At 42.7% G+C, this 27,300-nt stretch overlaps 3 protein-coding genes across 3 annotated transcripts; 2 read left to right on the top strand and 1 right to left on the bottom strand.

Annotated features, from left to right (window-relative positions):
• Positions 1-4,169: 4,169 nt before the first annotated feature.
• On the top strand, positions 4,170-7,674 carry LOC311496285 (olfactomedin-4-like). The gene is made up of 7 exons (XM_084556083.1): positions 4,170-4,383; positions 4,460-4,585; positions 4,670-4,888; positions 5,832-5,985; positions 6,212-6,439; positions 6,938-7,106; positions 7,189-7,674. The coding sequence occupies exons 1-7, from the start codon at positions 4,330-4,332 to the stop codon at positions 7,622-7,624; spliced, it is 1,386 nt and encodes a 461-aa protein (XP_084412209.1). The 5' UTR covers positions 4,170-4,329; the 3' UTR covers positions 7,625-7,674.
• Positions 7,675-13,092: 5,418 nt separating this feature from the next.
• LOC311496282 (olfactomedin-like) lies at positions 13,093-17,026 on the bottom strand. Its single transcript, XM_084556080.1, has 5 exons — positions 16,933-17,026; positions 16,683-16,829; positions 15,548-15,760; positions 15,325-15,457; positions 13,093-14,002 (listed from the first exon to the last, which is right to left on the bottom strand). The coding sequence occupies exons 1-5, from the start codon at positions 16,966-16,968 to the stop codon at positions 13,155-13,157; spliced, it is 1,377 nt and encodes a 458-aa protein (XP_084412206.1). The 5' UTR covers positions 16,969-17,026; the 3' UTR covers positions 13,093-13,154.
• Positions 17,027-20,711: 3,685 nt separating this feature from the next.
• Positions 20,712-23,706, top strand: LOC311496281 (olfactomedin-4-like). Its single transcript, XM_084556079.1, has 7 exons — positions 20,712-20,910; positions 20,987-21,112; positions 21,197-21,415; positions 21,634-21,787; positions 22,078-22,305; positions 22,850-23,018; positions 23,101-23,706. Exons 1-7 carry the CDS (start codon positions 20,857-20,859, stop codon positions 23,534-23,536), a joined length of 1,386 nt encoding a protein of 461 aa, XP_084412205.1. The 5' UTR covers positions 20,712-20,856; the 3' UTR covers positions 23,537-23,706.
• Positions 23,707-27,300: the final 3,594 nt, after the last annotated feature.

Raw genomic sequence — 27,300 nt, 5'->3', positions numbered from 1 at the left:
CCATACAATAGTGAGATACTTCAGTCTAAACCAGTGTGGTGAGGAAGTCAAGCTGCATGGCTTCAAATCAGTTAACTTGGAAACTCCAAAAAGTGAACTGGACTTTTTTAATAAACACAGCTTGGCACTGGAACATTGCACATATTATTATGAGTGGTTACCTTAGAAGATTTCTGCATGCGCAGCAAATGTTGTACTTCCTAACATGTGGCATGAATAACACATACCACCGGATAAAAATCAGATCAAAAGACGGTAGTCTGAAATAATGTGGTTTTCTCTGCAGAGTGGTCACTTTCTGTTCAAGAATCCTGTCGCCACAACTTCAACACAGCTACTGCACATAGATGTCTGTACAAACACAGGTTGTACAGTGAAAAAACAGATCATCAAAATCAGTTGGTTTCATGCTTTTGAGACAAGGAGATTCTGCAGACCTAGGGCGGCACAGTGGTGTGGTGGTTAGCACTGATGCCTCACAGCCAGAAGGTTCTGGGTTCTAATCCAGGCCGACTGGTTCCTTTTTGTGTAGAGTTTGCATGTTCTCCCTGTGTCTGCGTGGGTTCTCTCCAGGTACTCCAGCTTCCTCCCACCGTCCAAAGACATGACAGCAGACTATATCTATACGTCTATATTTTTTGTCAAAAAATACTCCTGAATGTATCATTGATTGTGTTCTATGCTCACCTTACCTTCAACTTTAGACTAGTTACACATAGATGGACTTGAGTAACAGTGACACAACTAAATGTATAACCTATGCGTAATCCTTTATTTAACATCTTTGTGTTACATCTCTATGGTTGGATTTACAATGTTTTCTCACCTGATCTTCTGCCTTCACATGGTCATTACACTGAGGATGTTGTGGGCAACAAGTGATAAGGGACTCATAGAACCGACATTACCATGGAAACCACATACCAAGATTATTTGTATCAAAGCTGTGTGTGTAGGGGAGATAGCCAGAGGAGCTTCTCTCCAGACAGAACCTGTATTTAGACTCTCTGTGAATCGCTGATTAAAAAAGCCTTTTTGACTTTTGACCAGACTCTGAAAGTTCTTTTTCCATCAGTGTACTCTCATCTTTCAGTCGTGATTAGTTTTAGAGACTTTTTATGTCATTGTAGTCGTCCTGCAGCTTTTTGTTTCTACAGACTGCTGTAAGGTTGTGTCTCTTAGTCTGACTTTTGTATTTTTTAATTTTTTTTGTGTCTCCTTGCAGCTAAACTATGAATGCAAAATGTTTGTAAGCAAGTTTATAGTGATTTTATTTGCATTTAATTCCAGGTCTTAGGAGTTGCATGCAAACTCTTCAAAACGTTTATTATTGAACTAATTTTAGTCTCTGTATCTGCATCGACAGCGTTTCCATCCATCAGGTAAAAATTCCTGACGTTACATCAATCCAAACCACAAGGAGGAAAGCACATGATACACCAAATAAACAAAATAACACCCACATTCACTCATTCACATGCAGAAGTTAGATGGAGTGTTCACAAGTTAGAAACTGCTGCAGTCTGACACATGTTCATTTCATTTATGCTCTCTGCTGCACCATGAAGCTGCTGGTGATAATTCCCCTGTGTACTTTGTTCACACATCTGGCAGCAAAATACAACCGATTCCCTCTGCAGGAGTCAATATTCACACAATTCAACCTTTGGCCATTTTATATATATATAATATATATTATATAGCCTGTACATCATCAAATTCTACTATTGTGCACATTGTAGAATCCATAAAAGTACTGATATTTCTTCCATATGACTGTAACTCAAGAAAGTGATGTACAAAGGCATGTTGCACATTACTGCAAAGGTCCCATACAAGTTTTCATTGACAGTATAAGACCTGCTTAAGGGGCCACCAGCTGACACGATAAACTACAGCATGGTGTTGTTGGGGTGTGCACCACCAAGATTATTAATAATTACAATAATTAAAACACATTACAAACAGTCAACTTGGGAACTGTTACTGAAATACACATGGTGTCTAACAACTTTAGAATTTTACCTGATGTTATATGACACTAGAGGAGGAAAGTAAGCTAATTTAGACAATTTTTTGGGTAGCGTTGGTTAACACTGGCCATTTTGCAAACTGAACAAAAGTTTATGCTATAATGTGATCCTTCACATTTTTGTACTACTTTCATTCTATTGCATTTGCTCTGTCACCTAGCAACTGTCACTTTACTGGAGCAACAGCAACAATACAATTTCCTTGAAGTATTCTGATTCTGATTCTGATTCTGATAAAAGCAGCAACTAGTTGAGTGGGATGTGTCCATGGACTCAGTTATGATCAGTTGTATTTATTCGCGCAGATGGAGGACTCTACATCCTCCTCCATCTCATCTCCTCGACCCCATTCATGCAGTGGTCAGACTCTCCCATCATCAATACAAGATCTTGGTGAAAAATGAATGCAACACTGGATGGAAATAAATATGGAGACATTGGAGAAGATTATGGAAACAATGATACAGAGAATGTGTGATTTAATCAAAGCTAAAGGAGGTCCAACAAGATATTTTTGGACAAGCAGTGTATAAAGGACATAATACATCTGCACACCAACTCACCCTGTGTTAGTTCATGTCATTATCTCATGTCATTTTTGGTGCAACTCCTATTGGAGTTTGTCTTTATTCATGATATTCATGAATGTCATTATATATATTCAGCCTCCACCACTTCAACCTTCATTTAACACCAGTTGTTTTTTGTTTTTTTTTTCAAATTTTTGGTTTTCTACGCAATAGGTAAATATTTTTTGCACATGTTATTATGAGTGGTTACCTTAGAAGACTTCTGCATGTGCAGCAAATGCTGTACTTCCTAACATGCGGCATGAATAACACAAACCACCGGATAAAAATCAGATCAAAAGGCGGTAGTCTGAAATAATGTGGTTTTCTCTGCAGAGTGGTCACTTTCTGTTCAAGAATCCTGTCGCCACAACTTCAACACAGCTACTGCATGGAAATGTCTGTCAGTCAGTCAACTTTATACATCTAACTTCTGGAAGATTAACAGTACTATACAGCATACTATATCTATACGTCTATATTTTTTGTCAAAAAATATTCCTGATTGTATCATTGATTGTGTTCTATGCTCGCCTTACCTTCAACTTTAGACGAGTTACACATAGATGGACTTGAGTAACAGTGACACGACTAAATGTATAACCTATGCGTAATCCTTTATTTAACATCTTTGTGTAACATTTCTATGGTTGGATTGTTCTCTTATCTGCCTCTTCTACCTTCACACAGCCATTGCACCAAAGATGTTGCGAGCAACAAGTGATAAGGGACCGATAGAACTCGCAGTGTTAGGGAGGAATTTGTGGTGATGCCGATGAAGAAGAAGAAGTACCAGAGTCCTGTATGTCTTATGCTGAAGGAGTTTATTTAGGCTCGATCGAGGAGAACCGAAGCTTCGTCATGACAACATAAGTGCATGAGTCCACCTCAATTCTGAGGGTCAAACAGTAAAGCTCAGATTCTTATACCAGAAAGGTGGGCCGAAGCAGCAAAGGGGAGATGTGTTAACATCCAATTGGCTATAGTTCATAAACATGAAGATAAGGATTCACACCAGCTAGGATACACAAAGTGTCCTCCAGTGACGGAGGGCGTTATAATCTAACTCTACAGCTTTGTGCTAGAATTACTTCCTTTTTGTAGTTGTAAATCTTTTGTGTCTATTTTAATGTGATTTTTTTGTGAGTACTTGTCGTCATTTATTGCCCACTGCAACCCTTTATTGTTTAGTTGATGTTTTGAGCCTGTAGTCATGTCTCTTCTGTATAATCCAGCTCTTTAGTCTCTTTTAAACCTCTTTGTGGCTTTGTTTTGCCTCATTGTCTCTAAGGCTTCATTAATCTTCCATGATTAACGCTGAGAAGGTAAACTGCATCCATCTGAGTCTTTTGTCTAAAAACTGCTTGATGCTAACCTTAGTGTTTGAGCTAAACTATGAATGCAAAATGTTTGTAGGCAAGTTCATAGGGATTTTATTATTATTTTATTTTATTTCAGGTCTTAGCACTTGCATGCAAACTCTTCAACGCATGTTTATGAACTAATTCTAGTCTCTGTATCTGCATCGACAGCGTTTCCATCCATCAGGTAAAAATTCCTGGTGTTGCATCAATCCAAACCACAAGGAGGAAAGCACATGATACACCAACAAACAAAATAACACCCACATTCACTCATTCACATGCAGAAGTTAGAGGGAGTGTTCACGAGTTAGAAACTGCTGCAGTCTGACACATATTCATTTCATTTATGCTCTCTGCTGCACCATGAAGCTGCTGGTGATCATTCCACTGTGTGCTCTGTTCACACTCACCCAGCAGGTAAGAAACACTCTGACCTTTTTCTATTTTCTTATTTTATCACCAATGATGACTTATTAATTTATCCACATTTCAGGCCCCTGCACAAGACATGAAGTGTGCTTGTGAGGTGAATAACTCAGAGAAAGCGTTCCCTCATGACAAACTGAGATCAGTGGAGGGCAACGTCTCAGACTGCAACAGCAACATCACCCCACAGAAGGTAACTGCTCTTAAATGTCTACATAAACTGAACTGCAGCAGAAATAATTAAGAATCAAAAAATGAAACCCTGCTGTCCCTGCAGACTCTGGAGATGGAGAGTCTGCTGCTGGGTTTGGAGCGACGTCTTGTCCAGCTGCACAAAGACGTGTCGGTGCTGGAGAGGGAAGACGATGGAGATATGTATGGTGTCATTAGCCTGTACGTGATCGAGAACGAAATGATCGAGATACAGCAGCTGATTGAGAAACTCAACAGCACCACCAGGGGACACCGGCGCCTCACCGCGGACACCAGCCAACAGGTAGATCCACGATAATATGACTGATAGGCCTCGTTCAGACCTCACAATAATACCTGTCTATATCTATCTGTTAATTAAAATGTGTCTCCACATGTGTCACCAGCCAGCACTTGTGATCTAGTCTCAGTTTATGTGTCTGTAAATAAGCAGCACCATCATGTGGTCAGTAGAATATTGTACCAGCTGCTGTCTCTAATGGATCTCTACCTACCGCTGGATCAGAACCATCAACAGCTGGTTGCTGACTTGGAGACATGATCCAGATGGACTAGGTCACGCCCACTTCCGCCTGCCATTTTGTTCCGCCATTCTGAAAAAATTGCTCCTCAGCGCAAAATCAACTCGTTCATCCAATTCTCACCAAACTTGGCATGTATCATTTATGGATAAAGATAATGAAGAGTTCTCAAAAGAACTTTAGCAGGCTACAACCGCTACATGTTTATATCTCACAAACCACTACAGTCAACTGCTTGAAATTTGACAAGAATAATCTGTGAATGACTCCTTACAAGCCCACCAAGTTTGGCGCAATATGATCTATAGGGGGCGCTACTGGTGATGTGTAAATATTTGACTATGCCTCTGCGTCCTGCTCGGGGATGACTTCGCCACGGCATGGACCTTTTAATGATCGATTGCGATCATCTAGTAATAATTGAATTTATAAATAGTTTAGATATGTAGATGCATTTTTTATCTAGACATCACTTAAGGTGCTTTTTCACCACAGTGGTGTGGTGGGTTCTCTCCAGGTACTCCAGCTTCCTCCCACCAAGACATGCTGGTTAGGTTCATTGGTGATTCTAAATTGGCCGTAGGTGTGAGAGTGAATGGTTGTCCATCCACCCTGGAGACCTGTCCAGGGTGGACCCCACCTGTAATCTTAATGAATGATATAGTTTAGATGTTCATTGTGTTTTTATTTCTCTCTGTGTCTCAGCTGGAGCATCTGAAAGCAGAGATGGTGGAGATGGAGAAGTTTGACACCATGCAGGTGGTGAGAGGACGACAAGTCAACAAGCGTCTGAGGACAGATCTGAACAAGTGCAAGAGCTCACTCAACGCCACCGCCGCACCCACAGTTCCTCCCCAGGGTGAGTGCTGGACGAGAGGGTCTGGTTTGGGTTTAAAGTTCCCACGTTTGGTAAATTTATTCTCGTCCTTCATATGCTACTTGATATTTTACTGGCTGGTTCTGAACCAATGCCCAGCGCTAGGGCCTAGACTGTTGGAAGCTGTCAGCACATATTACCATAAATAGGAAGTAATTATCAAACAGCGCCCCAATGTCCACTTTCCCTTCCTCTCTCTGTGGTTCAGGCGTCTGTTCCCGTGGGACGCTCCTGAATGTCACTGGGCCCAGAGTCTACACAGCAGGGGAGTACGCTGGCTCATATGCATACGGCGCCTGGGGTCGGGACCCCAGACCACAGGCTGGGAAGGAGAGCTGGTATTGGCGGGTGATGATGACCTCCAGTGACAGCTATGCTAACTACATCCGGCTCTACTCCAGCCTGAGCGCCCTCATCATAGGGGTGAGCAACCCAGGTAACGAACTCTGATTATTATCTTTAAATTATCTTTAAATAAAACTGAAAAGAGAGACCTGGACCAGTGGTCACCATGAAGACTACTTCCTGGACCAGAGAGACCTGGACCAGTGGTCACCATGGAGACTTCTTCCTGGACCAGGGTCTCTGGTCCATGGATCATTGTGTGCAGCTCTAAATAAACCTGGTTCTTCTCCAGATTCACAAAACAAACGCTCAGAGAGAAATTCAGGTGTCTAAAACTACATCTGAACATTGTTCCAGAGTCATATCCATGCTCCGTTTAGACGAACAGAAAAGATTTGAAATCACTGACTGATGGAAACAACTTCCTCTTCTTCTTCATCGTGCCTGTTTTAGTAGTTTTTGTTCTGCAAATCAATTTTCTTTTGGTCCAACGCCAAAGTTGAAGAACCAAAAAGCACACGGCCCTTCTCTGTAACATAGACAACACCCACATCTTCTCTCTCTCTCTCTTTTCTTCTTCCTCTTCCAGGTAACATTGAGATAAGCTCCTCTAACCCAACCACCAACACCATCCAGGGTCCAAATAACGTCCTGTACGGAGGAGCCTTGTACTACAACTGCTACAACCAGGGCGCCATTTGTCGCTTCAACCTCACCACCAAAACTGTGTCCACCTTGAAACTACCCAAAGGCACCAGGTTTGAATCTGAGCTCATTATTTCAACCAGATCGTTGCTGATGCCAGAACTGAATCACGTCTTCTGGGTTTTGTTTCTTCAGGTACAACTCAAAAGGAAACTTCTGCAACCTGGATGAATGCTACCCATACACCGACCTGGACCTGGCGACAGACGAGTCCGGCGTCTGGGTGGTCTACACCACCACCCAGGACTTTGGCAACCTGGTTCTGTCCAAAGTGGTGGAGGATAAACCCCCAACACTCGGCCAAACCTGGCACACCTCGGTCTACAAGCAGGGGGTGACCAACACCTTCATGGCCTGTGGCGTGCTCTACGCAACGCGCTACGTCAGCAGAGAGGTGGAGGAGATCTTTTACTCTTTCGACACCGCAACAGGGAGGGAGAGGTACAACCTTGGCATCTTCATCAACAAGATGGCCCCCAACATTCAGGCCCTGAACTACAGCCCCGTGGACCAGATGCTTCATGCCTACTGTGACTCCTACATGGTCTCCTACAAGACCTTGTTTGTGTGACATGTTTAGTTTACAGGGTAGGTGCAGCATAATGCGCATGCATAAAACAGTCTCATCATTTATTTCCTGCATTTCAATAAAGATCTCATTCATTTCGTCTCTGTTTGTTTTTTAATCAATGAAACTCAGTGAATCCCAAAAATTGGTGAATCTCAGCTGTCTGTATTTGAATTTAAGTATTGTTCTTAGGGTAGAAATGGTCACAGCTGATTAACACCAAGTAGTTAGAGATGCAGCTTGGGACGGTGTCCATGGCTGAGGTGCCTTCGAGCAAGCACCTCACCCCCAAACTGCTCCACGTGCCTTAGAGACTGTAGACCACTGCTCCGACTTTAAAAACACTACTGTGTGAACGACTGGATGATTCAAAATGCAGAGAGATAATTTCCCCTTTTGGGATCAATACAGTATATATATACATACATATAAAACAAAGATAACACATGCAAGAAAAGGTGGTTCATAACTGCTCCGGTTTCTACTGAAGTCAATCATGAGGGGATTTTTAAACTTTCACCTCAGATTCATTTACTTTTTTAGTGCAATAAAGGTCTATCTGCCTGGCCAAAAAAAAAGTCACCACCAAAAAAAAAGGTCACACTCTAATATTTCGTTGGACCTCCTTTAGCTTTGATTACAGCACACATTCTCCGTAGAATTGTTTCAATAATCTTCTCCAATGTCACCAGATCTACTTCCATCCAGTGTTTCATTCATTTTTCACCAAGATCTTGTATTGATGATGGGAGAGTCTGACCACTGCACAAAGCCTTCTCCAGCACATCCCAAAGATTCTCAATGGGGTTAAGGTCTGGACTCTGTGGTGGCCAATCCATGTGTGAAAATGATGTCTCATGCTCCCTGAACCACTCTTTCACAATCTGAGCCCCATGAATCCTGGCATTGTCATCTTGGAATATGCCCGTGAACATCAGGGTAGAAAAAATCCATTGATGGAATAACCTGGGGCCTTATGTACGAAGGGTACATACGCACAAAAATGTTCCGTACGCTCTTGTTCACAGAAAAGTTCAGACGTATCAAGAGTGAAGTGTCCGTGAACCTGTCCGTGCCTCACGCCAACTTCATGGCTGGTGTACTCTGGCTTTGACAGCTGTTGATCCTTTGGCGACACTTAGAGGTGATGCTTGGAAACTGTCATAAATGTGAAAACAGTTAGCCCGACCGATCAGGACTGTGCCGGTCGACCCTGAGCTGAGCCATGCCAGTCGAGTGGGACGGAATTATCCTCATGTCAGCCAGGTATATCAGATTCCCATGCAACACGAAAGCACAATCTGCAGCGAGAGCCGGTTTTCCGAATGTAATCGGAGCGATCGATTGCACACAAATTGATATAAAAGTGCTGTCACAAGATGAATTTGTAAATGTCATCAGGAAACATTTTCATTCGATCAATGTACAGATCATATGTGATGCGCAAATGCAATTGTGGCGAGTGGAGGACATTTTTGTGCACCTCAACTCCAGTGAGTAGCGTCTCCAATTCGCTTTCTGTGAAGTTCTTCTTACCCATTCTCATGTTTTCATTTTCTGATCGCGCAGAGAGCGGAATCTCAGGTGCAGGGTCAATTTAAGTATAATTTGCATATTTAAATAGGGCGTGGACAGGAAGGGGTCGGGTACGACATGTGTGCTCAATTCCACGTTGATTGGGATGTACAAAGGAAATGTGCTTCTGGATCTGAGTGTGCGCCACGTTTTAGTAGGAAATACACGCAAGTCTTTGTACATGAGGCCCCTGGTCATTCAGTATATTCAGGTAGTCAGCTGACCTCATTCTTTGGACACCTAATGTTGCTGAACCTAGACCTGAGCAACTGCAGCAACCCCAGATCATAGCACTGCCCCCACAGGCTTGTACAGTAGACACTAGGCATGATGGGTGCATCACTTCATCTGCCTCTCTTCTTACCCTGATGAGCCCATCACTCTGGAACAGGGTAAATCTGGACTCATCAGACCACATGACCTTCTTCCATTGCTCCAGAGTCCAATCTTTATGCTCCCTAGCAAATTGAAGCCTTTTTTCCCAGTTAGCCTCACTGATTAGTGGTTTTCTCAAGGCTACACAGCTGTTCAGTCCCAATCCCAGCTGAAAGATAATCACCCATGCAGTAATTATCCAATAGGAGGCCTGTACCTATTTGCTTAGTTAAATCCAGGTGGTGACTTTTTTTTTGGCCACGGCACTATATATTTGACACTTTGAATTTTTCCACTTCTCAGATTCATTTACAGCAGGGGTGTCAAACTGATCCGTGAAAGGGCCGCTGTGGCTGCAGGTTTTCATTCCAACCATGCAGCACCCATGCAGTGGGTGTGGCTGGCAAGTTTTTGTTGCAATCAAGCAAGAGGGCACCTGAAATGACTGCGTGAAGGCATAGACATATATAGATAGACGCGACATTGAGCGCTGCCGTCTACTAGAGCGGCGTGCCTACAGGGCGGCCATCTTGGAACAGGGCCACTCGCTCCTACAGTGCATTACATCTATGGAGGAATGGGGTTTCTACACAATAAAAGTGATCATAAATTGCTCAGTTGAAGTCCGGCATCTTTTCTTTACAATCCTCTGTCAGAAGCTAGTCTGCTGATAACATTAAGTAAAAATTGTATTTGGGTAGTAAAACCATATTTTTATCATAGCTACATGTGTGACGTTTTTAACAGTTCAATACGTTTTGAAATCGGTCCAAAATTCAGCGAATAATTTGAGATTGAGGAGTACCTCTTTCCTTCGTATGTTCATGCACCGCTGCCTCTGCGAGCCCTGTACCAAGATGGCGGCGCTTTAGGCACGTCCCTCCACAGTCAATGACGCGTCTATCTATATATGTCTATGCGTGAAGGCAGTTCAGTTGATTGATTGAGCCAAGTCAGGTGTGCTGCTGCATGGTTGGAATGAAAACCTGCAGCCACAGCGGCCCTTTCACGGATCAGTTTGACACCTGTGATTTACAGGGTTTGCTTCACTATATATAAAATAATATACCAACACAAAAAATACATATAATAAAAGTTCAAATGTTTGGTCGGACTCAGTTTTAGATCTATGAAGCTTCTCTAAAACAATAAAGGACGAACTGAATTTACTTCATGGGACCTTATCTAAAAATTTGATTAGAAACCTGGTTTCAAGACGCAAAGTGATGTTTCATACTCAACACTATAAGAATTAGTCCCAAAATAGCATCTCAACCAACAAAGCCCGGGTTTAACGGCAGTATTTGAAGAACTACAGGAAACCACAGCTGTGGCACGGATTCTGTTTTCTGACTTATACGCCTTTGTATCTTCAGGTACAAGTGAATCCAGGATTAATTAATTATTTCATTGGCAAACCTAAGCAAAACATGACAACATACTGTCAGTAAAAGTCTGTAATTAACAGGCGTCACCTCCTTCCTGTGAGTTCTGCAGGGAGTCTGGAATTACGGCACAACTTCAGCTACTTGCACGGTGCATGGAGGAGGTGTGAAGTCTTCAAAACTCAAGCGACTGCATTTATTACTTATTTGACCGAATACTTTCAGATTCATGACCCGTATCAAGGCCACGAGCTGAAACACATCTGTACCATATAGACTCTGACGGTCGTGTCTGAGCAAGATCAGGGTAAATATACTCCACAAAAAAAGGGAAAAAAATCTCAAACTTCAAAATCAAGGAGAACAAAATGCCCACAATTTATTTTTTTTGGTTTTTGTCACAAAAATCCTCTTGCAGTCTTTCTCAGAGCCTTAGAGGTATAGAGCTGAAGGTGTCGTAGGTTTATAAGGGAAAGGAAAGAAAGACCCAAATATACGACACACACAGCTAAGCAAGGCTGGACCATATAATAAAGTTCAGTTTAAGAAGACTTTAATAAGATGAAGGTAACATGAGTCATACGGTGTGTGTGTTTCCTGCCTGCAGGGGGCGCTGTTTTCTTCTTTTTTTATTTTTCAGGTTCCTGTGAGCTGGATGCTGGCTGAAGGTGAACTGATTATGTCCAGTTTAGGAATGGTGTCTGTAAAACTGCTGAAGCATCATATGTTCTTGACCTCCATCTTAGTGTCTTGTGCAGCCATGTGCTTTGAAATAGTTTTGAAGCAGTCTAAGTAGGGGTGAGAAGCCAGTTTATTTTCCTCCAGTTTTTTTTCCTTTTTTTTGTCAGGGAGGTTAGAGAAGGTCCTGTTAGAGCTTGACAAATAAAGATTATTCTAAACTGCAAGTTCACTGAAGTCCTTTATGATACGTACTGGTTTCCCCAAACATAAATTAGGGGCTTGTCTGGAATTCAGATTTAATTTAATAAAGAAATAAAAATCAGCTTCCAGTGGTTTAATTCCACCTGAAGGGAGGGTTAATGGCATCAACTTCTAATCTTGAATTGTTTAACTTCTCATATATTGACAGCAAATATCCACCTGACCTTAAATGAGGAAACTACTGTTTCAGAACCGTGAACAACACATGAGTTGATTCTAGTTCAGATTAGTTTCTAGTTTAGTTTGGTTCTCAGCTTCAAGGCCAGAATCTTTTAAAAGGCTCTCATTGCTAATAAACAGACTTATCACTTATTCATGCGATCATTTCTAATAGTGGTTGAATGAATGAGTTAAACTCCTCTTCCACAGATCAGCCCTGTTGAGTAGGTGGTCTTTAATGTGACCCAGGACTCATTGTGTGTTCACACTACCAAAGGAAGGAGGTCACATGTGTCCCAGACCACCTCCACATGTGGACTGACACCAGATCAGTGTTCACACCTGGACCTGTTCAACCTGGACTCTAGAGACCAGATCAGTGTTCACACCTGGACCTGTTTAACCTGGACACTACAGACCAGATCAGTGTTCACACCTGGACCTGTTTAACCTGGACACTACAGACCAGATCAGTGTTCACACCTGGACCTGTTTAACCTGGACACTAGAGACCAGATCACTGAGGACAGATGTTAATGTAAGTAGTCGGACAAGCTCAGAAAACTCTCCCTCCCTCTCCCTCCCTGCACAACGTCTACTCAGATTTTCTGTTGCATGGATTTCAGTTGAGTCTGTAGTGCACAGAAAAACTCAGTGCTTTAGTGGTGTGTTTTTTTTGTTGTTGTTCGTTTTTTTTTTTTTTTTTTTTTGCCGTCTCAGAGATATAAACCAAGCTTTAAAAGAAAAGTGGGCACCCAGCATTAACCGGCAACCATTTCCTTCAATGTGCAGGAAGTGGAAATGTTAAAAAAAAAAAAATACATAAAATAAATACATAAATAAATAACCGAACAAAATGTTTATTCAGTTTTAATCAAATCTAAATAGACAGTCGGCCAGTTAAACAAAATTATGTGTTTTGTTGTTTGATGGAAACAAAGAAAGAAGTGTTATTAAAGTTGTTTAAATCTTTATTGATATTTACAGTATTTCACTGAAAGAAATGTGCCACATGATGTAGCTTTAGCTCTTGCATTAGTCACCTGCAAACACTGCTGCATGGCTGATAATAGACACTGAATGACGACAGCTTCAGATCAGAACTGGGCCTGGTAAGCCAGCAGATATCCATCGTTGTACATGTAGATCTGCCTGTTGGTGGGGTTGTAGCTCAGACTGGCCACTCCCTTAGCGACCTTCTCCAGCGGCAGCGCTAGCGAGTTGTCCTCCTTGCCCGTGGCGGTGTCGAAGGCGTAGAACACCTCCTCGCGGTACTCGTCCACGTAGCGAGTGGCGTACATGACGCCGCACACCATGAAGGCGTTGCTCACCGCCTTCTTGAACAGCCTCGTCTCCCACGTCTGAGTCACATTGAGAGTCTGAGCCTCGTCGTCCCAAACTAGCCGGCTCACCACCAGGTTACCGTGGTTACCGACGGTGGCATAGAGCGCCCACAGTCCAGTCTCGTCTGCCTCCACATCCACGTCACTATTAGCCCGGCAGTCGTAGTAGCAGTAAGGGAACTTGTTGTTGAAACCGACTCCGGTGCCTGGAAGCTTCACCCGTTTGACGGTGTTGGTCTTCAGGTCGTAGCGGCAGATGTCTGCAGAGCGGTAGCAGTGATAGTACAGAGCTTCACCGTACAGGACGGCGCTGGGACCCTCGATGGCATCAGCGTGGGTGTAGGACGAGGCGAAGGTAAAGTCCTGGTGGTTGACAGAAGCCATGAAGTCTTCGTAGGTTTGGTAAACGCGCAGACTGTTTCCATGGACGTGGCCACTGAGCAGAGGCTGAACCCAGTAACTGTTCTTCTGCCCCTCGCTGTCGAGCTGGGCTTGTTTGCCCCACGACCCAGAGATGTAGCTCTGACCGTGAGGACAGACCTTAGTGGTGACGGGATCGCTGATGTTGGCGATCAGACCTTTGAGGCAGTGTTTGCCCCGACCTGGAACCAGAGAGAAATGAGAAGGTTTCTGGTGATGTAAAGTACAAGTGTTGGAGGAGATTTGGTGTGAAAAGCAGGAGGCAGTGACATTAATTTGGCACAAACCTAACATTTAGCTGTCTTACTGTGGAAGTAGGTTAACCTTGCCTGAAAAGACATACCAAGAAAACCTCCAAGACTGTCAGGTACATATACCAGACCCTTGTCTCTATGGATAGGTAAGACTTGGTGGGAGGGTGGATTCCCAGTATTAGGAACAAAGGTTTACATTTTCATTCTCATCTAGAAGTTCTTCTAGATTAGTTATTAGAAAACACCCTGATGGCAATGACATCCCTCTGAACTCATTCAACAACCCCTTGACTAGAACTGGACCAAGAGTTTATGGAAATACCACAAAGCACACATATTCTACAAAGGTTCTAGTAAAAATAGAACCAGGCCCACTCTCCATTTAGACATTTGGAGATCCAGAGAAAACCTTTTTACTTCATGAAAGGGAATCTGGCAACAAAAAACTACTGATTCCACTACAGGAAATGTGCACACAGTTCAAACCTTTATTTAGCCTGGACATCATCACATTCTACCATTGTGCACATTATACAATCCATTTGACTGTAACTCCCCAGATCAGCGATTTACAAAGGCACGTTACACATTTTTTGCAAACGTCCCGTTCCATATAAGATGGCTATATTATCTGTTGTACCACCTTTTTCCCACTAGATGGAGGCAAAAGAACATGTTTGAAATTGAGACACAGGGCACAGATTCTGTCAGGCAAGTGACCATGTGGTGCATAGTTGATGGAGAATTGTGTGGATAGGCTCTAAAGGTTATAAATAAAACATCATATCAACCTCACAATTATATAACACTCTTATTGACCTGTGAAGGCTCAGAAAGGCTAATGTTAGCTTGTTTAGGCCAATGTAGAGATTCATTCGTAGGCAGTACATATGGCTATTGTCATTATTGGTGTGTGTGTGTTAATAAAGAAATGACTGATGGATGTTTGAATTGTGATGTGTCTACTACTCCTTTGACATAATTTGTTAGTAACCCTAACCTTACCGTAACCTTTACCCTAAAACCAAGTCATTTATCAAAAACAACTTATAAAGACACAATGACGACTCCCAGACTCTGACCACCAACCAATATATATTCTATGCAAATGCGTGTATTTAGGTAGTCGATGAGTCGTTGCTGCCCTACTTAATTGTAACCCCCCTTACCCTAAAATCAAGTCTAAACAGGTGTTAACCCTAAAAAAGTCGGGGGCCCAGAATAGTGACCCATAAATGAAGACCACCTACCTTTGAAGTCTTTGGGGATTGACTTGCAGGACTCAACGTTGTTCTTCAGGTAGCGCAGCTTCTCTTTCACTGACTTCATGTTCATGGTATCTGATGTTTGCATCTTGTCTACATCTTTGCGCACTTTACTCACCTAAAAACACACAAACACACAAGAGCATAAGACATGATGTAGCATTCTTGTATATCATACTTTTCTCTGCTGTATTTCTTTCTGCTGCACCTCTTTGGAGAGTTTCTGCGTCTGGGCGTTGTTTAGCTGTTTGTGGACGACACGGATGTCCGTCTCCACCTGACCCAGCTCCTCCCCCAGCAGCCTCAGGGACAGAGCCGTGTACAGGCCGCGGTCGTGGAGGTATTGGAAAGGCTCCAGCCGGGCCGTCGCGTTCATCACCTCGGCCTGGATCTGAGGGAGACTCTCGCTGGAAACTTCCACCTGGGACGAGGAAACACAAACAGAAACGGCTTCAGATTTCACATTTAAGTTAAAATATTGTGAAACTGACTCCTTCTCCTTCTCCTGGAAGCTGAACTTCCCCAATGTCACACGGCATTGCATGTCTGAAATGAATGACTGTCATCGAAATAATAGCAACTGCGACATCCAGTCAAATTATCACGGAGAATAAATATAAATGCCCAATGTGAATATCGAAATAGGTCTTTGCATCAGAGAAATGAACTGGACTACACACTTTAGGTTCTTAGAATGTTCTTGAATAGTTTCTTTTCATGCATCTTTTTCTTTTCTTTACACAAAAAATATTGATAATTTTAGTGAAAAGTCAGAAGTTGATGTCAAAAAGAGTTTGACCTTCGTCAAGAGGGTTGTCAGGACATAAAACGTTCACTGTCCAAAATGAACACCAGAAAAAAATGACAAGATCAGGCAGCATGTGCAAGAAAACTGTCAAACATCCTCTAGCTGAAGGATTTTTGCAGAAAAGTCAACAGTGAAAAATTTCTGCAAGTCCTCTCTGCATAACTCATCACAGTTCCCATAGGACTATATTTCTGTTCTTGGTGTTTTATGCTTATCGCTGCTGCAACTTTGGTCACTCACTTTACAAAAATTATTTACAACTTATTGAGGGAAGGTGATTCAAAATAGTTTAAACTTCAGAAAAAAATCTGTACTATTGTCTTCTACTGCATGATACAACAGTATGTCTTACAAGCCGTTTCAATACAAGCTCTTTGGGCAACACTAGCTCTTGGTGCCAAATGTAGATTTTCTGCAGTAAAATATCACATCTGTCGATTTTTCTTTTTATAAATGATTAAAATTGCTTATCTATTCCCAAATTTCTCTGTAAGGTCTCGACTCCTGTAAAATGACGCTGACTGTGAGCCCCTACCTGATGCTGCAGCTTGTTCAAAGATCCCTCACAGGTCTCGACCTGCTCCAGCACGGCCTCGTACTTCACGGCCGGGAACATCCACATGGTGGAGTTCACCTGGCAAACACACACTGGGGGCTTCTTCTGGGCCGTCGCATCCCACGTCTGCAGTCAGATATGGTGGACAATCATGATGGTGTGAATTGAAAAAGAGGCCGCAAAGCCATGACAACGATGTTTCTCAGGTTAGATTTGAAGTGAGACTCACTGTGGTTGACAGCAGCAGCAGGACTAGCAGCAGCATGTTCAGAGCTGGAGAAATGGATCTTTGCTGACGACGAGTCGCTACAGAGCCTTAAAACCTCTGACATGAATGACAGAAGTAAAAATATGAACAACAATAGTTGTGGTCAACTCAGGAGTTCCCTATTTCCCCAACTTTTCTTTATGAGTAACAGATTATTAGTTCTTCTTTCCCCTTTGCAAAGTTTCCTGTTTATAATTAAAGAAGGCCTGATGTTAGCAAGTATGAGTCACACATAAGACCTTTATATTATGCAGCTCTGAGCTTCCTTTTATAAGCGTTGAATAAGCATTAATATTTGAGAGGATACCTGCTTTAGTTCATATCCGTCTAATTCTAATAATAATTTATCAATATAATATATATATTGATTATTGAAGACAAAAGTCTACTAGAATTGGATTTTTATTTCTTGAAAGGGCATCTGGCAGCAAAATACAACTGATTCCCTCTGCAGGAGGCAATATTAACGCAATTCAACCTTTTCTCTAACAAAGTATTGATAACCATGAATGTCTAGAGCAGAAGAAGATGACCTTGATGTGTCCACGTCTCCAACGTTGCTGTCCACATGGAGTCCAGCAACAACCCCTCTCACCTTCTGTATGAGACAGTTGGGACATTAGGTCTTACCTCTCTTCCTGACGTCCTTTGTCCCCTCAACAGTCAGACTTTTTAACTTCAGCATTTCTTAGCACGGAGCCTCTTTTCTTGGACATATACAGGACATAATACATCTGTTTACACCAATTCATCCCTGTGTTACTTCACGTCGTTACCTCATGTCATTTTTGGTGCTTTACTTGATGAAACTCCTAATTTAGTTTGTCTTTATTATTCGTAAATGTGATTATAGATATTCAGCATCCATCACTTCAACCTTCATTTAACACTAGTTGTTTTTTGTTTTTTTTTGTTGCTTCTTAAACCTGATGCAATAGGTAAATATTTTGTGTACCTTGTAACATATTTACTTTTATATAGTTTCTCACCTTCTTACCTCTATTTTTTTGTATTTTGCACTGCTGTTCCTAGCCACTGTAACGCCTTAAGTCCTGTCTTATCTTATCTCATCTTATCTTATCTTAGTGTGAAACAAATCTCACCAAGACTGACCAGAAGCCAGACAGTGAATGCATGAACACACGTGAACAGAAGTCCATCAGTCTGGACCAGTGTGGTGAGGAAGTCAAGCTGCATGGCTTCAAATCAGTTAACTTGGAAACTCCAAAAAGTGAACTGGACTTTCTTAATAAATGCATCTTGGCAGTGGAACATTGCACATATTATAATGAGTGGTTACCCTAGAAGACCTCTGCATGCGCAGTAAACGCTGTACTTCCTAACACGCAGTATGAATAACACAAACCACTGGATAAAAATCAGATCAAAAGACAGTAGTCTGAAATAATGTGGTTTTCTCTGCAGAGTGGTCACTTTCTGTTCCTGAATCCTGTCGCCACAACTTCAACACAGCTACTGCACGTAAATGTCTGTCAGTCAGTCCTCAGAATAGAGGCTGTGTCAGTCAATGATTCATTGAAGGTAAATGAAATATCAGACTCATATTCCGGAAAATGAGAAGAAGAAGAAGAAAAATAGCCTTTAGTGTCACTGCAAAAAACAAGTTGCAAAGTGAAAGTTGCACTGATGGGTGGTTAGCACTGATGCCTCACAGCCAGAAGGTTCTAATCCGTCGAACTGTGTGGAGTGTGGAGTTTGCATGTTCTCCCTGTGTCTGTGTGGGTTCTCTCCAGGTTCTCCAGCTTCCTCCCACCGTCCAAAGACATGCTGGTTAGGTTAACTGGTGATTCTAAATTAGCCGTAGGTGTGAGTGTGAATGGTTGTCTGTCTCTCTGTTTTAGCCCTGTGATAGACTGGAGACCTGTCCAGGGTGGACCCCGCCTCTCACCCAATTACTGCTGGGATAGGCTCCAGCCCCCCGCGACCGGACAGGACAAGCGATTAGACAAAGTGAATATATGAATGATTCTGCAGAACACATGATGGAAATGAATCCAGAAGAGGACTGTGTTAAACGTTTAATTCTAGGTCGTTTTGCATGCAAGGTGTTATATCTTCAGACCGAACAAGGTCTTCGCCCCAGTGAGGCTGTATGGATTTTAACACAAGAATCAAATCAACTATTTTCGTTTGGAGTTTTTTGGATGAACACATGTCGCTGACCACTGTCTGTTACTGAGGAGACTTCTGCATGCACAACAAACACTGCACTTCCTATCAAGGCATGAATCAGAAAAACGGCAGAATTAATATTTGGATTAAAATTCTGCAGTCTGACATTATGTGGCTTTCTCTGCAGAGTGGTCACTTTCTGTTCCTGAATCCTGTCGCCACAACTTCAACGCAGATACTGCATGTAAATGTCTGTCAGTCAGTCCTCAGAATAGAGGCTGTATTAGTCATTGATTTCCCGCTGGTCCCTGAAGGCAACCCTTCACTAATGCACTAATAAGTTCATACGTATAATATTTAACTTTATACATTTAACTTTTGTGAGATTAACAGTTATATATAGCATACTATAATTATACTTTATATAATTATACTGCTGCATCATGTAATTCATATTTTCAACTTTAGCTATTGTGTATTATGATCCATCTCTTATAAATCCATCTCATTCCAAATAACTAGATAATAATAAGAAAACTATAATGTAAATTGTGTTTGCCATTATCTAATAGCAAGAAGGTCCTGGGTTTGAATCCCCCGGCTGACTGGGGTCTTTCTGTGTGGAGTTTGCATGGCCTTGAAGGTGAGAAGTAGGATTTTATAGGTGCAGAATCTAACAGGAAGCCAGTGGAGTTGCTGCAGGACAGGTGTTATGTGACTCATGGAGGGGGTTCTGGTTCAGAGTTTTGAATTTTGAACCAGTTGCACATAGATAGACTTGAGTAACAGTGACACAACTAAATGTATAACCTATGCATAATCCTTTATTTAACATCTCTATGGTTGGATTTACAATGTTTTCTCACCTGATTTTCTGCTTTCACATGGCCATTGCACTGAGGATGTTACAGGCAACAAGTGATAAGGGGCCGATAGAACTGACATTACCATGGACACCACATATCGAGATTATCTGTATAAAAGCTGTGTGTGTGTAGGGGAGATAGACAGAGGAGCTTCTCTCCAGAAAGAACCTGTAATTAGACCCTCTGTGAATCGCTGATTAAAGAAACCTTTTTGACTTTTGACCAGAGTCTCTCAAAGTTCTTTTTCCATCAGTGTACTCTCCTCTTTTAGTCGTGATTATTTTTAGAGACTTTTTGTCTCATCGTAGTCGTCCTGTGTCTTTTTTGTGTCTCCCTGCAGTCGTATTTTTAATTATTTTGTCTTTGTAGTCATTCTGTGTCACTTTGCAGTTGCCCACATTTTGTCTCACTGTAGCTGGTTTGTGTTTTAATGTGTTTTCTTTTCGTGGTTGAAATTTTTTTGTGTGATTTTGTAATTTTTTGTGAGTGCTTGTCATTTATTGCCTCTTTGCCCACTGCAACCCTTCATTGTTTAGTTGATGTTTTGAGTCTGTAGTCATGTCTCTTCTGTATAATCCACCTCTTTAGTTTCTTTGTGGCTTTGTTTTGTCTCATTGTCTCTAAGGCTTCATTAATCTGCTATGATCACCGTCTTTTATCTAACTTTGTCTGCTTTATCTGCATTGATAGCGTTTCCATCCATCAGGTACAAATTTCCAACATTGCATCAATCCAAACCACAAGGAGGGAAGCATATGATAAACCAAACACACAAAATAACACCCACATTCACTCATTCACATGCAGAAGTTAGAGGGAGTGTTCACGAGTTAGAAACTGCTGCAGTCTGACACATATTCATTTCATTTATGCTCTCTGCTGCACCATGAAGCTGCTGGTGATCATTCCACTGTGTGCTCTGTTCACACTCACCCAGCAGGTAAGAAACACTCTGACCTTTTTCTATTTTCTTATTTTATCACCAATGATGACTTATTAATTTATCCACATTTCAGGCCCCTGCACAAGATGTGAAGTGTGCTTGTGAGGTGAATAACTCAGAGAAAGCGTTCCCTCATGACAAACTGAGATCAGTGGAGGGCAACGTCTCAGCCTGCAACAGCAACATCACCCCACAGAAGGTAACTGCTCTTAAATATCTTCACAAACTGAACTGCAGCAAAAATAATTAAGAATCAAAAAATGAAACTCTGCTGTCCCTGCAGACTCTGGAGATGGAGAGTCTGCTGCTGGGTTTGGAGCGACGTCTTGTCCAGCTGCACAAAGACGTGTCGGTGCTGGAGAGGGAGGACGATGGAGAGATGTACGGAGTCCTCAGCCTGTTCGTGATTGAGAACGAAATGATCGAGATACAGCAGCTGATTGAGAAGCTCAACAGCACCACCAGGGGACACCGGCGCCTCACCGCGGACACCAGCCAACAGGTAGATCCACGATAATATGACTGATAGGCCTTGCTCAGACCTCACAATAATACCTGTCCATCTGTAAGTCCATGTATTCACACCTGGTATTAATTATTTAAAATGTGTCTCCACTTGCGTTGCCAGCCAGCACTTGAGATCTGCCCCCCTGCAACCCTTAATGAATAATCTAGTCTACATGTTCATTGTCTGTGTTTTTATTTCCCTCTGTGTCTCAGCTGGAGCATCTGAAAGAAGAGATGGTGGAGATGGAGAAGTTTGACACCATGCAGGTGGTGAGAGGACGACAAGTTAACAAGCGTCTGAGGACAGATTTGAACAAGTGCAAGAGCTCACTCAACGCCACCGCCGCACCCACAGTTCCTCCCCAGGGTGAGTCCCGGACTAGAGGGTCTGGTTTGGGTTTAAAGTTCCCACGTTTTGTAAAATTATTCTCGTCCTTCATAACAAGCTGCTTGATATTTTTCTGGCTGGTTCTGAACCGACGCCCAGCGCCAGGGCCCACTCTGCTCTGCTCTCCAAATGAGGGTGCTCATGGCTCTCTAACACCTCATGTGGAGTGGAGACTGCTGGAAGCTGTCAGCACATATTAGCATAAATAGGAAGTAATTATCAAACAGCGGCCGCAATGTCCACTTTCCCTTCCTCTCTCTGTGGTTCAGGCGTCTGTTCCCGCGGGACGCTCCAGAATGTCACCGGACCCAGAGTCTACACAGCAGGGGAGTACGCTGGCTCATATGCATACGGCGCCTGGGGTCGGGACCCCAGGCCAGAGGCCGGGAAAGAGAGCTGGTATTGGCGGGTGATGATGACCTCCAGCAACAGATACGCCCACTACGTCCGACTCTACTCCAGCCTGAGCGCCCTCATCATAGGGGTGAGCAACCCAGGTAACGAAATCCGCTCTGCTGGTCTGATTATTATCTTTAAATAAAACTGCAAAGAGAAATCTTTCTTTTATCTGTAGCCTAAAACTGAAAATAGAAGTTTAATTTTAGACCTTAATGTTTTTTCCCCTGAGGTGATTTCTTGGCCTTGACTGAAGCAGGATGTAGTCTCCATGGTGATCACTGGTCCAGGTCTCTCTGGTCCATGGATCATTGTGTGCAGCTCTAAATAAACCTGGTTCTTCTCCAGATTCAGAGAGAAATTCAGATCACCAGATACCTTGTGTCAGAAAGTCAAAAATTACATCTGAATATTGTTCCAGAGTCATGTCCATTAGACCAACAGAAAAGATTTGAAATCACTGACTGATGGAAACAACTTCCTCTTCTTCTTCATCATGCCTGTTTTAGTAGTTTTTGTTCTGCAAATCAATTTTCTTTTGGTCCAACGCCAAAACTAAAGCAAGAAAAAGCACACGGCCTGTCTCTGTAACATAAACTACACCTACATCTTCTCTCTCTCTCTGTTTTCTTCTTCCTCTTCCAGGTAACATTGAGATAAGCCCCTCTAACCCAACCACCAACACCATCCAGGGTCCAAATAACGTCCTGTACGGAGGAGCCTTGTACTACAACTGCTACAACCAGGACTACGTTTGTCGCTTCAACCTCACCACCAAAACTGTGTCCACCTTGAAACTACCCAAAGGCACCAGGTTTGAATCTGAGCTCATTATTTGAACCAGATTGTTGCTGATGCCAGAACTGAATCACGTCTTCTGGGTTTTGTTTCTTCAGGTACAACTCAAAAGGAAACTTCTGCAACCTGGAAGAATGCTACCCGTTCACCGACCTAGACCTGGCGACGGACGAGTCCGGCATCTGGGTGGTCTACACCACCACCCAGGACTTTGGCAACCTGGTTCTGTCCAAAGTGGTGGAGGATCAACCCCCAACACTCGGCCAAACCTGGCACACCTCGGTCTACAAGCAGGGGGTGACCAACACCTTCATGGCCTGTGGCGTGCTCTACGCAACCCGCTACGTCAGCAGAGAGGTGGAGGAGATCTTTTACTCCTTCGACACCACGACAGGGAGGGAGAGGTACAACCTTGGCATCTTCATCAACAAGATGGCCCCCAACATTCAGGCCCTGAACTACAGCCCCGTGGACCAGATGCTTCATGCCTACTGTGACTCCTACATGGTCTCCTACAAGGCCTTGTTTGTGTGATTCTTCTTCATAAAAACTTGTTTTAGAAATAAAATAGCTCCAGAATTAGCAGCTGAAAGTACCTGTGGTATACATGTTTAGTTTACAGGGTAAGTTTCAGCATCATGTGCATGCATAAAACAGTCTCATCTTTTATTTTCTGCATTTCAATAAAGATCTCATTCATTTTGTTTCTGTTTGTTTTTTAATCAATGAAACTTAGAAAATAAGAACTACTGTTCTTATGGTGGAGATGGTCACAGCTGATTAACACCAACAATGGAGGGGGGACGGGGGGTTAAACTGTTGAAACTTGTTTCTCAGACGCAGGCAAATAAAGACAAAGACATTCAAACATCAACTTCCTCTTGGGAATCTGGGATTTTCATCTGAGAGAAGCTCATTAGTGAGGTGAGACACTGATGTTGGACTAGAAGGCCTGGCTCACAGTCTTCACTCTAATTCATCCCAAAGGTGTTCTATCAGGTTGAGGTCAGGACTCTGTGCAGGCCAGTCAAGTTCTTCCTCACCAAACTCTCTCGTCCATGTCTTTATGGACCTTACTTTGTGCACTGGTGCTCAGTCATGTTGGGACAGGAAGGGGCCATCCCCAAACTGTTCCCACAAAATTATGGGCATGGAATTGTTCAAAATCTCTTGGTCTGCTGAAGCATTCAGAGTTCCTTTCACTGGAACTAAGGGGCCAAGCCCAGCTCCTGAAGAACACCCCCACACCCCCCCAAACTTCGCACTTGGCACAATGCAGTCAGACAAGTACCGTTCTCCTGGCAACCATTGACTGATTGACTCTGCAGAAAGTTGGCGACCTCTGAGCACTATGAACCTCAGCATCCTTTGACCCCACTCTGTCATTTTACATGACCTACCACTTTGTGGCTAAGTTGCTGTCGTTCCCACTCGCTTCCTCTTTGTTATAATACCACTGACAGTTGACTGTGGACTATTTGGTAGGGAGGAAATTTCACGACTGAACTTGTTGCTCAGGTGGCATTCTATCACAGTACCACGCTGGAATTCACTGAGCTCCTGAGAGCGACCCATTCTTTCACAAATATTTGTAGGAGCAGTCTGAATGACTAGGTGCTTGATTTTATACACCTGTGGTCATGGAAGTGATTGGAACACCTGAATTAAATTATTTGGATGAGTGAGTGCATTACTTCATACACTACATTACCAAAATACTTTTGGTAATGTAGTGTATGAAGCTTCTCTAAAACAATAAAGGACGAACTGAATTTAGTTTGTAATAATAATAATAATAATAATTAGGGCCGGGACTCGATTAAAAAAATTAATCTAATTAATTAGAGGCTTTGTAATTAATTAATTGAAATTAATCGCATTTTAATCGCATATAAATATTTTACCTGAGAACAGTGAGAAGTAATTTTTTTCATATGGATTTTTAGTATACCATTGAATAATGACTAAATTTCCCATCCACGGGGCCAACCAAAGCGGTCTCATCAGCTTCTTCTTTCATGTTCACTGTGGTTTGTTGTTGTCTGAAGTAATGAACAGTGTTGCCAACTCCTCAGGAAAGGAAAGTAGCTATTGGCTGTCCTAAAAGTCGCTAGAAGTCGCTAAATGACGTCATCGGCTAATTTGCATAATTTACCTTTTGGATGTAATTAACGCGCCTCCTTTATCCGGGCTTGGTATTGGCAAAATGACTCTAAAGAGACACTCTGGCACAGTAACTTAAGTTTTTTTTTTTTTTTTTTTTTTTTTTTTTTTTTTAAGTTTTCTTAAGTTTGGTTTAGTTTTTTAAGTCACAGGCACAGAAGAACATGAGCATTTTTTGCCATAACTAGAATATTTTTAACATTTTTTGTACAAACGGTTTTTACTTGACAAAATTAACAATCTAAATGGATTATTATTTTATTATTTATTTTAGTGTGACAGTGAAGAAACATTTACATCCCGCTCTGTAAACCAGGGCGCGATCAGCGGCAGCTTTGCGCATGCGTCATTCGTTTGCAGTCTGGACTCGGTGGCGTGGTTCTCCCTCTCTGCTCTGACCGCTGCTGCGCGGGGCTACTGTGAGACTGACCGCCTGTGAGTGCTTTGGGACGGGAGAGGGGCTCACGGCAGCACCCGCTGCTTGTTGAGGACACTGGTAATGAACGCTAGTTGGTGCTCCAGTATAATCGGTCCGCCGAAACTCATCCAGTGAGAAACGTTCCGCGGTGCAAAAATACACTATATTACCAAAAGTATTCGCTCACCTGCCTTTACTCATTCTATGAACTGAAGTGCCATCCCATTCCTAACTCATAGAATTCAATATGATGTCGGTAGGGTGACCAGATGTCCCGCTTTGTGCGGGACAGTCACGCATTTTCATTACTTTTCACACGTCCCGCAAATTGAGACGTTGTCCCGCATTGTTATTGACAGTCCGACTCCATGCGTGTTTTATAATCTGGCATTTATCAAATAGCTGTTTGGAGAAAGCAGTGAGGGCTGTCATCAGGGGTCGGAGCGGGCTGTTTGATCATGTCAATCAAACTGAGACGCGGACGCAGGTTAAGAGCGCACCCACCAACAACAAACAATACAAATCAGATCAGAACGGCGAGAGACATGGAGGGAAGCACAACCCGTACGACTGAGAAGAGGAAATGCAGCTATAATAAAGACTGGGAAACTATCTATCCCTGGGTGAAACCAGTGCCAGGCGAGTCTGGTAAAGTTTGCTGTGAAGTTTGCTTGAGTGATTTTTCCGTTTCACACGGAGGTGAATACGACGTGAAACGACACAGACAATGCGAGACAAAACGTGTTGCTCAACTTGGGAACTTGGGAAAGTTGCATTTAAATAAGTTTATATATATATATATATATATATATATTATAAAATATATTTGTTAAGTTTTTATTTGCAGGCTGTTATGTGCTACTGAATCAATCAGATGGCAAAGCATAGTAATGCTATTAGCAAAGGGGCAGAATAGAAATGTTTATTTTTTCTGTTAGTTCTTTTAGGGTACCTTGATGCACTGGTATCTCACATTGTCCCACATTGTCCCACACAAACGTAGCCTTTGTCCCACAAATGGTGAATTGGGATCTGGTCACCCTAGATGTCGGTCCACCTTTTGCAGCTATTACAGCTTCAACTCTTCTGGGAAGACTGTCCACAAGGTTGAGGAGAGTGTTTATAGGAATTTTTGACCATTCTTCCAAAAGCGCATTGGTGAGGTCACACACTGATGTTGGTCGAGAAGGCCTGGCTCTCAGTCTCCGCTCTAATTCATCCCAAAGGTGTTCTATCGGGTTCAGGTCAGGACTCTGTGCAGGCCAGTCAAGTTCATCCACACCAGACTCTGTCATCCACGTCTTTATGGACCTTGCTTTGTGCACTGGTGCACAGTCATGTTGGAAGAGGAAGGGGCCCGCTCCAAACTGTTCCCACAAGGTTGGGAGCATGGAATTGTCCAAAATGTTTTGGTATCCTGAAGCATTCAATGTTCCTTTCACTGGAACTAAGGGGCCAAGCCCAGCTCCTGAAAAACAACCCCATACCATAATTCCTCCTCCACCAAATTTCACAGTTGGCACAATGCAATCTGAAATGTACCGTTCTCCTGGCAACCTCCAAACCCAGACTCGTCCATCAGATTGCCAGATGGAAAAGCGTGATTCATCACTCCAGAGAACGCGTCTCCACTGCTCTAGAGGCCAGTGGCGGCGTGCTTTACACCATTGCATCCGACGCCTTGCATTGCACTTGGTGATGTGTGGCTTGGCTGCAG

Source organism: Chelon labrosus (genome assembly GCF_963514085.1).
Source record: "Chelon labrosus genome assembly, chromosome: 11".
Taxonomy (NCBI): Eukaryota; Metazoa; Chordata; class Actinopteri; order Mugiliformes; family Mugilidae; genus Chelon; species Chelon labrosus.
This window is presented reverse-complemented; position numbering and strand designations above follow the sequence as displayed.

Bases quoted from the DNA above. Each gene is read 5' to 3' on its own strand.
- LOC311496285 (XM_084556083.1), top strand. From the start codon at position 4,330: ATGAAGCTGCTGGTGATCATTCCACTGTGTGCTCTGTTCACACTCACC. The intron at 4,384-4,459 runs GTAAGAAACACT...TCCACATTTCAG, and splicing joins TGTTCACACTCACCCAGCAG to GCCCCTGCACAAGACATGAA. The intron at 4,889-5,831 runs GTAGATCCACGA...TCTGTGTCTCAG, and splicing joins CCGCGGACACCAGCCAACAG to CTGGAGCATCTGAAAGCAGA.
- LOC311496282 (XM_084556080.1), bottom strand. From the start codon at position 16,968: ATGCTGCTGCTAGTCCTGCTGCTGCTGTCAACCACA. The intron at 15,761-16,682 runs GTAGGGGCTCAC...TCCTCGTCCCAG, and splicing joins TGAACAAGCTGCAGCATCAG to GTGGAAGTTTCCAGCGAGAG. The intron at 15,458-15,547 runs GTGCAGCAGAAA...GTGTGTTTTTAG, and splicing joins CGCAGAAACTCTCCAAAGAG to GTGAGTAAAGTGCGCAAAGA.
- LOC311496281 (XM_084556079.1), top strand. From the start codon at position 20,857: ATGAAGCTGCTGGTGATCATTCCACTGTGTGCTCTGTTCACACTCACC. The intron at 21,113-21,196 runs GTAACTGCTCTT...CTGTCCCTGCAG, and splicing joins GCAACATCACCCCACAGAAG to ACTCTGGAGATGGAGAGTCT. The intron at 21,416-21,633 runs GTAGATCCACGA...TCTGTGTCTCAG, and splicing joins CCGCGGACACCAGCCAACAG to CTGGAGCATCTGAAAGAAGA.